This window comes from Populus euphratica, unplaced genomic scaffold, assembly GCF_000495115.2.
Source record: "Populus euphratica unplaced genomic scaffold, PopEup_1.0 scaffold110.1, whole genome shotgun sequence".
Classification (NCBI taxonomy): Eukaryota; Viridiplantae; Streptophyta; class Magnoliopsida; order Malpighiales; family Salicaceae; genus Populus; species Populus euphratica.
The window spans coordinates 559905-569450 of record NW_011499904.1 but is presented as its reverse complement, the minus strand read 5'-3'; the positions used below and the strand labels follow the sequence as shown (position 1 = coordinate 569450).

The 9546-nt window shown below is 36.8% G+C and overlaps 2 protein-coding genes across 2 annotated transcripts; both read left to right on the top strand.

Annotated features, from left to right (window-relative positions):
* Positions 1 to 222: 222 nt before the first annotated feature.
* LOC105133231 (UPF0426 protein At1g28150, chloroplastic) lies at positions 223 to 2714 on the top strand. The gene is made up of 3 exons (XM_011037114.1): positions 223 to 361; positions 458 to 616; positions 2360 to 2714. Exons 1-3 carry the CDS (start codon positions 308 to 310, stop codon positions 2537 to 2539), a joined length of 393 nt encoding a protein of 130 aa, XP_011035416.1. The 5' UTR covers positions 223 to 307; the 3' UTR covers positions 2540 to 2714.
* Positions 2715 to 5452: 2738 nt separating this feature from the next.
* On the top strand, positions 5453 to 9423 carry LOC105133230 (GroES-like zinc-binding dehydrogenase family protein). The gene is made up of 10 exons (XM_011037113.1): positions 5453 to 5669; positions 5772 to 5908; positions 6313 to 6350; positions 6763 to 7085; positions 7512 to 7594; positions 7705 to 7780; positions 7878 to 7939; positions 8201 to 8296; positions 8386 to 8547; positions 8976 to 9423. The coding sequence occupies exons 1-10, from the start codon at positions 5627 to 5629 to the stop codon at positions 9090 to 9092; spliced, it is 1137 nt and encodes a 378-aa protein (XP_011035415.1). The 5' UTR covers positions 5453 to 5626; the 3' UTR covers positions 9093 to 9423.
* The last annotated feature ends 123 nt before the right edge of the window (positions 9424 to 9546 follow it).

The following is a 9546-nucleotide window of genomic DNA, read 5'->3' as shown; positions in this document are numbered from 1 at the left end:
ACTGTAACAATTTTTATTATTTATGAATCGATCCGCGGTAATGCGCGGCCATTTATCTCATTACATAACGAAAGCAAAACATTCTCCGTTAATTTCATCAAGGAAGAAGGCAGTGAGAAGGGCACGATTGATAAACGAAGGGGTCGATTAGTAAACAAAAAAGTTTCGTGAAGAAATTACTGGACAAAGTGGGGAGAAAAATGAAAATGAAATCTTGAAATGAAGACATTGACTGGCAACTCATTTATCAACAGGACAATACAGAAGCTAAGAAGAAGAAACTCTCGATTTCTCCAAAAAAAAAAACATGGCACACTCTGTAGTCTCTGGTTCTATTACCACTACTTCCCCATGGGCATTGGTAAGAACTTTTGCTCTCAATTGCTACTTCTTTTTCTTTCAACTCCAATTGATTGTTTTGTCTGGAATATTGAATGGAAACATCCGTATTCTGTAGAAATCGCAGAAGTTAAGAAGAGAAACCCAGTTACCCTCATGGCTGAATCGAAGCACCATCAGCAAACATAATAAGCAAGTTCTTAATGTTACTAGGGTGGTTAAAGCTTCTTGTCTATTCAACCCCAGCAATGAACCCATCCTCAAAGATGCTTTCAAGGTACCTTGCTCCTTTTGTAGTTTTTTTTTTTTTATGGGATTTATATCTTGAGGTCTGCTTGAAGGGTTCTTGAATTTGGTCCCATCAGCAAATCCTTGAATCTTGAAAATGTTTAATAAATTTCTGACATCTTGCGCTGAAGATGTTGAAGAAGCAATTAATCTTTTTGTTAAATAAAAATTAGAAGAAAAGGAGCCTACTTTTTGTCAGCAGATACGTTTTCTTTGGAGTAGTGAATGCCCAGTAAGACATTTAGAATCCATTCATTGGTTTTAGAGTGTGATAATAGATAAGTAGGCACACAAAGGAGATAACAGTTTGATATATGCTTCAGATCGTACGAGATGGGGTTATTGATGATCAGCCTGTAGTGCATCCCCCAATTGGTTGGAAATCCTGAATGACTTCTTTGATTTGTTGTATACGTAATTATGGAAATGGAAACTAGGAGATAACAGTTTGATATATGCTTCAGATCGTACGAGACGGGGTTATTGATGATCAGCCTGTAGTGCATCCCCCGATTGGTTGGAAATCCTGAATGACTTCTTTGATTTGTTGTATACGTAATTATGTAAATGGAAACTAGTTACAAGCTTGACTCCAGGACATGATCAAGCTTTTGCAGATTTTAATCATATCGGTGTTGGTCATTGGGAGGGGAATAACCAGGCCACTTTAGAATGAGTACTAATATATGCCTGTTTTCAGCAACATTTTAAATTCCTTCATGTATTTAGTAAGCATGCTTCTCCTGAAGCTTGATAACAAAGAGCACCTCTAGTTGCTGAATGTTGCAATAGAGTGTACGGGCATCTTCTACAGTAGAGCATATACATTGCACATTTTTGTACAATTAATTACTTGAAAAGCATGGTCGACTAAGTCTGATATCATTGTGACACTCTCTTGGCACTTCCTTTGATGCAGTCCATAAGATATGAGGTTTAAGGAACAAAAAATAAATATCCTTGCTGGTTTTGAGCAGAATAATAGCAGAAGAAGATATATAGTAGAACAAAACAAAGTCTTTTTTTTTTTTTTTCTCTTCCCTCCAAGTTTAATTTTCTTAAGGTTCTTCTCCTCTTTTTACTCGACCAAACCTAAACCTTGACAAGCTTACTATAGCCTAACACTTGTTCGCCTTTGATTGAGGCTATTGAAGTGCTGTAGAACACTTGACCAGGATTTGATATGCTACATTGATCCATGGAGATTGGTTTGACAATTTTTGGGGGGAATAAGTGGGAGTGATTCTGTAGGAGATGAAGGATCCACCCACAGGATCAAGTTGGATTTTTATGACATAACTTTCTTAGCTAATTGTTTCCCACCCCTTCAGCAATTACAGTCCTTTTCTGTGGATCTTCGAGTTTCCTGTGGTTTTTTTTTACTTGTATATGTTCCTTAGAGCCCCAGGGATTGTTTTAACCTGTATTTGTATTCAGTTGTTTAAATCATGTGAAATGGAGACCTGTCAATTCATTTTCTTTGCCTACTGTTTAGGAGGATTGAAGGATTAATGCATGGTCTGTTTGCCATGGTGATATTAGTTCTTTGTCAAAAGCAAATCTACTTGAATCATCTCCTTGAGCAGTGAATGTATGATGTGTTTCAGAAACCTACATTCTACTTGATGTGGATTTGTCTTCGGTTATTTTACACTTCGTTTTTATTTTTGCTATTGTATACGGAACCTGATAAAAAGGTATTACTACTTTAATGTTATTGCTTCCTTTACAGGAACCAGTTGCATTCATGGGTGGGATGTTTGCGGGGCTCTTAAGGCTTGATTTAAACGAAGATCCACTCAAGGAATGGGTCACAAGGACTGTAGAAGCTTCTGGTATTACTGAAGAAGATATTGAAGCTGAAGGTTCGCAACCAGAGGAAGGAGTGCCGCTAGAGATAGAAATTGAATGAACTCATAGTTATCTTTGTAAATGATACAAGGGTGTCGCATATAATTGACCAACATTGAAAGACACTTGATCAAAAGAGCATATGGTTCTTTGACCTTAGGTCCTGAAGGTACATTGACCAGTACGAATATAAATCGTATGCCATATTTTAAATTCAAGTGCCAGGATTCCGTGCATGATCAAAACAAGCTTCAATTTTCATACTTGATTTGAACATGGTGTGCTTAATTTGTCATTTGAACATGGTGTGCTTAATTTATGACAAGAAAAGAAACGGTCACCGGTGGTTCTGTAGCATTTCAACATTACTAATTTCTGTATCCCATGGGTAGCAGTGACTTCAGGTATTATTGGCTTATAAAATTATGGCAACTCAATTGCATAGTATTAGTATAACAATCCCTAATTGAATTTATCTTGGGATTTTTAAGTTTCAATTTTCGGTACTAAACAACAGACTTGAGTTGGGGATCATTCGAGGGAACCATTAGACATCCAAAAATTGGTTAATGTACATTAAATTTGGTATATGTCCATTGATGAATCTAATAAGGAAAAACGAACACAATCATGCTGAAAAATGACAGCTAAAAGATGGAGGTGGTCGGTTTCTGGGAGTGAATGAATTGTGACTAGGAAGCAAGAGGTCAGAAATCTGGAACTTTTTTAAGTATTTCTATCATCATCTTAAGATGAACATGAAGTGAATCTTCATTCATATTCGATATTTGTTATCTCATGGTTTCTGTTCGTAAGATTATCACACAAAATAAATGATAACATATTGGTACATGTGACAACTAGTTTAGTTGATAAGTTTCTGGGAGTAAATAGAACTTCTAAGAGACTAGGCATTGGGCCTTTCACGCGAGAGTGTGCTAGCTCTGTTTCAATAGTACTGGAAAAGCACATCAACACAAAATCCTCTTTGACTGCAAAATCTTTTGCTGCTATCTGTTTCTACAGTTCATCTAGAGTAAATTTAAGTTGCTTATGAATATGAATACTGAGTTGCAAATTGCGATCATTTTGCAGTTGATTTTGGTTTCTTTGCTAGCAACATGTCGTAAGGATTCTCTTTCTGGACTTCATTATGTATTAATTGAGGAATAGAAAACATTTTAGTAAACTTCTCCAGCATTCTTTTCTAGAATTGTCAAATCTTGCACTTGGATTAGTTGATAGTTGCAGTACACTGCTCATGCTCCTCAATTTCTTCCTATTTATTGGCAAATCTTCTAAGATATTGGAAAATCATGATTGAGTGGTTCTTGAAAATTCAGCATTTTAACTTCATTTATGTGCTCTGCTCTATAGTGAAGGTGCTGCGGTATATTTGTTGGACACATTAATGCAACTCTGTGGATCCCATACAACAATATTCTTGGCTGGAGATTTTCGGAAGGGTGAGAGAATCAGTCTCCTGATGAGGACCAAGGTAGGCTGCTAAAAAATGCATACAATACAGCTAGGAGGTTGTGGAATAAGCAAGGAAACAGCAGCAAAGTCACGGCAGAAATTCCGGCAGCAAGGTTGGTGGAAGAAGTTCTTACGGGAGGAGGATTTTCAGCAGCAGTAAGTCGGCAACCAGAGGCAGATTCGTAGCAGCAAGTGGAGAGGGAGAAAGAGGAAGTATCCTAAAAGAAAAAGGAAAAGGAAAATCTAGAATTAAGAGGACTTGTATGCGGCAGAGACAGCCTTGAAGGCAGCAACTCTACCCGGGCATAACTTAGTTTCTGACTTGAGTTCTGAGTGCTGATTTATTACAACTATCTTAGATTAGGTTAGGATAATGCTTATTAGTTATTGTTCAGAAACTAGAATTCTTGTTAAGCTCCGAAAGGCTATAAATAGTCAAGATGTATTGAAGTTTCAACAAGCAATAGCAATAAGAAAAATATCAAATAGCTTCATAAACTTTTCAGAACCCATCTTTCTCTTGAGTTTTCATTATCTCCCCTGCGCATGCGTGCTTGCACACGCAGCCACATGCCAGCGAAGAAGGAACACATCTGCTTTTAACTTGAAAGAAATTTAGATATGTATAGTTTGCAAAGGAAAATGCTTGATGGCTCCTTTGGCTTTGGCCTTTATGATTTTTTGAATTTTCAATATTGTTGGAAAAAATTGTGGTTTGGAACGTATTGATTAGGGTATCACGGGCTAGCTTTCATTTTTCATTCTAATTAAGGAATTAATTATTTTCTTTAACCAAGTCTTATATAGGCAATCCATGTTAGAACTAGTATATTAATTCCCAAGAAATTTTTAGTTTTATTTTGAATAAAAATGATTATATCATATGGAAATAAGCAGCAAAAGTCATTTTTGGAGTCCATCATAGAATGGTTTTTGGTTGGAGCTTAAATCATTCACAATTTCTCCTGGATGGGCACGCAGCTAGCTAGCTAGCTTCTGGTGTGCTTATGCATGGATGTGCTGATCTTGATATCTTGTAGAGCAGCATCATCAGCAGCAGCTTCAGTACTCAATGGGGTGCTTGCCGCAGCTAAAAAGTTGTACTTCAGGAAACAAAAAATGGAGGTTGTAAACTTTCGATCAATGTTGTTTTGGATAGCATAATCGCTCCATTAACAAGGTCACCACATTATCGTACGCAGAATTAACCAGAATAATTCTTCATAAAACCAACAAAGATTGGTTGTAGTAATCTTGAAAAACTAAATCCACCGTCATTTATAAAATGTGTCAAGTAATAACTCAAGCTTAGAACAATGGACTTTTTCAAGAAACTAATAAAGCTCTGCAGGACCAATCAACATATTCTATGACCATTCTGTCAATTTTTTTAAAATTATTATGACAGGTAATTTTTGAATTTTTTTGCATATATATGTATGTATATATATATATATATATGTATGTATGTATGTATGTATTCACCAGCTACCGAACTTGAAAAAAGAGTCCCCACTTCCCTGTACCTACCGACCTACCTACCCATCTTTGTTTCCTGCCATTTACTAAACAGAGAGAAACGCAAACTCTCATTGACTCTACCATCTCGTTTGCGAAACCTTCAAGATTCTCTTCTCTGCCACCATATCCCTTTGAAAAAGCAATCAAAATGTCATCTTCGATCAAGCAACCCAATGCCATCACTTGCAAAGGTAACTTTCTTGTTTTGTTTTTCTGACATGATGATGATGATGATTTGTTTATCTAAGTTTATAAAATTGCATTGTTGTTTGTTTAATGATTTTGATAAAAAGCTGCGGTGGCATGGGGAGCTGGGGAGGCAATGGTGATGCAGGAAGTGGAAGTGAGTCCTCCACACCCTCAAGAGATCAGAATCAAAGTGGTCACTACCTCTCTCTGCCGCAGTGACCTCTCTGCTCTGGATTCTCATGTAATTTAACCCTACTTTCTACCTATTTTTACTTACTGTTTCATAATTTTTAGTCAACCCAAGCCAACCAATTCCAGTCTACTTTCTTATTGAACGGAGCTTAAACATTAAATAATGGCAACTTCTCAAACTCAATTGCTATATATATTGAACTGGATTCTAAGCTAATGCAATTGAAATTGGTGTATCTTGAAATTATTCTGGAAGAAAATGTTTTCATTCAAGTTTTTGGGAGGTGGGTTATCTTAAAATTAGTATGTCAGTCCACCCATCCTCGTCAATTGAAACAAAGAAATACATGCTCATGTTTATGTTATAGTTAGAATTTTTTGTTTTAGTTGGGAGTTGTAAATCAATCAAGTCAACAGGCTGAATATCTAATAGAACATGCTTGTTTGTTGCAGGCTATATTTCCTCGGATATTTGGCCACGAAGCATCAGGGTCTTTTCTGCACCTTTTACTTGTAATCTAATTGTATAATGCTCTGCATGCCTGTGCATAATTATAAAATGATTTATTCAAAATTGAGGTTCCTATGATTACTGGATTTGTTTAATTGTTCTAGATCAAAGTTCAAACAAATGTGTATGTGCATCTGTTGGTCAGTTTAATATGAGAATCTAGACCATTAGTTGGTAGCTAAAATTTGTCTTAGATTTCGTACAAAAATGTTCTGTGATAGAGAATTTGCAAGATAATAGCATTTTATATCACTATGTTTTGCATGAGAAGCACTAATGCAAATTGTACATCTTACTACTACCGAATTGTAGTTGAGATTTAAAGAATAAAGATTGTCTACTGTGCAGCGAGGTTGGCAATTTATGTTAAATTTCTAACAATAAATCTGCAGGATTGTTGAGAGTATTGGGAAGGGAGTGACTGAATTTCAAGAGGGCGACCATGTGCTCACAGTGTTCACTGGAGAATGCAAGACATGTAGACAGTGTATGTCTGGAAAAAGCAACATGTGCCAAGTATTGGGGTTGGAAAGGCGAGGTGTAATGCATAGTGACCAAGGAACACGCTTCTCGATAAATGGGAAACCAGTTTATCATTATTGTGCAGTTTCAAGTTTCAGTGAATATACAGTGGTGCACACTGGATGTGCTGTTAAAGTTAGCTCCGCTGCACCTCTGGAGAAAATATGCCTTCTTAGTTGTGGTCTGGCTGCCGGTATGGTATTTAGAGTCACGATATTATTATCAAGTTAATGTTAGGGTCTTCTGTCTATATCTTCTCATCACATTCAATCCCACAATCATCCCCAATTGTTTAGGTATACACCTGCAACCAACATGTAACAAGAAGAAACGGGGGTGTCTTTTAATTGAATAGGTGAGAGGTCCATGGAACATGGCTAAAAAACCAGGGATGGTCCCTCACCACAGGCTCCAGCCAATGGTGTTCAGGAATTTTTTGGTTGTCTGTGTTGTTTGAGAGGGAGGGCCAGAGGTGACAAATATAGATTCTCCATCCACCTTCCGGTATAAGATTGATAAGCAAGAAAGTAGATGATAACATGGCTATCACTCCAATAGCACGTGAGTGTCAATGTAATCATTGGTAGGATTGAGCATGATAACTATCGTTCAATTTCAGGTTTGGGAGCAGCATGGAATGTTGCTGATATATCTAAAGGATCAACTGTAGTGATTTTTGGTCTTGGGACTGTAGGCCTTTCTGTAAGTATGCTTGTTAGTAACATCTATAGCATCAATATTTTCCAAATACCAGTAGAATGTACTTTCATGAGCATGGTGTTGACAATTTTTTTTTTTTCATTTATGATTAGGTCGCACAAGGTGCTAGAATTAGAGGGGCATCTCAAATAATTGGTGTTGACACTAACCCTGAAAAATGTGACAAGGGTATGATTAAGCATTGCACTTTAAAATTCTTGGTTCTGTGTTTATAAGCAATCCAATATCTCTGGATCTTAATGGAGATTCTCTTACGGGGGTGCAGCTAAGGATTTTGGAATAACTGAGTTTATCAACCCAAATGACTGCAACGAACCTATTCAACAGGTATCATTCACCTAAACTGCAGGAATGAGGAATTTCTTTAATCTTTAACATAAAAAATGTATGTTAATTTTAAATTTTGATAAAAGGGACATTCACAAGGCAGATAGATGATTAGACAGGGATGGAAAAAGGAGAGTAAAGATTTACAGATAGAGGGTTGGCTGCTTATTGTACTTTTAAGAAATGGGAAAATGGATATACCAGAAGCCACCTTGATTTTGTATTAATTTTACCTTGTCTTTGTGATGTTTAATTTTTCAGGTTATCAAACGTATTACTGACGGAGGGGCAGATTACTCATTTGAATGCATCGGTGACACTGGAATGATTACAACTGCACTACAATCTTGCTGTGATGTACCTTTCTTTCCAATACTCCGTCTTCTTTATTTACTAGAATCTTTATTGATTTTTGAACTTTTTATTTCTTGTTGTGCACACCATAGGGATGGGGATTAACAGTTACTCTCGGTGTGCCAAAAGTTAAGCCTGAAGTAACTGCTCATTATGGCCTATTTCTTTCTGGAAGAACATTGAAGGGCTCTTTATTTGGAGGTTGGAAACCAAAATCAGATCTTCCTTCATTAGTTGACATGTATATGAATAAGGTAAGTAAAGCATCATAAATTCATAGCAGATCCTTCTTGATAATCACTAAAATAACTATCTGGAGTGCATTATATTAGCAACCGAAGGTTGTTTTGACGAAAATGTTAACCCATCCCCTTCAAGTTTGATCGAAACACCTGCCTCTTTGTACCTGGTCCACTAACTTGACAATTCTTACATGTCGTGATATGCCATTATCGAGTTTATACAAGAGCACATCCTGTGTTGTGAAATAACTGGCCAGTTTACTGGTTGGTTGATCTAGTCTGTGTCCATTCCTGTCACCAAACGAGCCCTCGATGTCAAATTCTGCAGTCACCGGGATCGATTGTCTCCAAGTCCATCAACACTCGGTCATCTATAAACAAAAGTATCTTTCAAATATAATCTGCCAGATGTTTGTACTAACTTCACAGTTTTAATACAGGAAATCCAGATAGATGAGTTCATTACACATAATCTGCCATTTGAGGAAATCAACAAAGCTTTCGAACTCATGAGAGAAGGAAAGTGTCTACGCTGTGTCATCCACATGCCAAAATAACTAGGCTTCTGGCTGAAGAAGTTTGTTAGAGAGGGTAAGTGGAGCAAAGATGAGTGTTTATCCAAGGTTATGCCTAATTGCTGGTCAATGTGATCGTATACATTGGGATGATTGTACCTGTGAAGATTTGTTTGAACTTGATGAAATGGTTCATGCGTTACAGAACGAGGCTGTGTTATCAGTGTACTTCTCACCTCCTTTCTTGTTCTTTGTTTCTGTTAGTTTTTGTGTAAGCTCACACAATTTCTCATTAATCCTTCGAGTAATTATTGTTCTGAAAACAAAGGTTACGGGAAAGTGGATGATGAGAAATCACACTATTTGGTTAGCATCACATTTCCCGCAAACAAGCTTCCGAATCAATTTTGCCCCAAAACAATTTTTATTTTTCAATTGAGGCCTTAAATTAGGATTTCTCGAAAAAAAAAAAAAAAAAAAACCCCCTTACTTTACG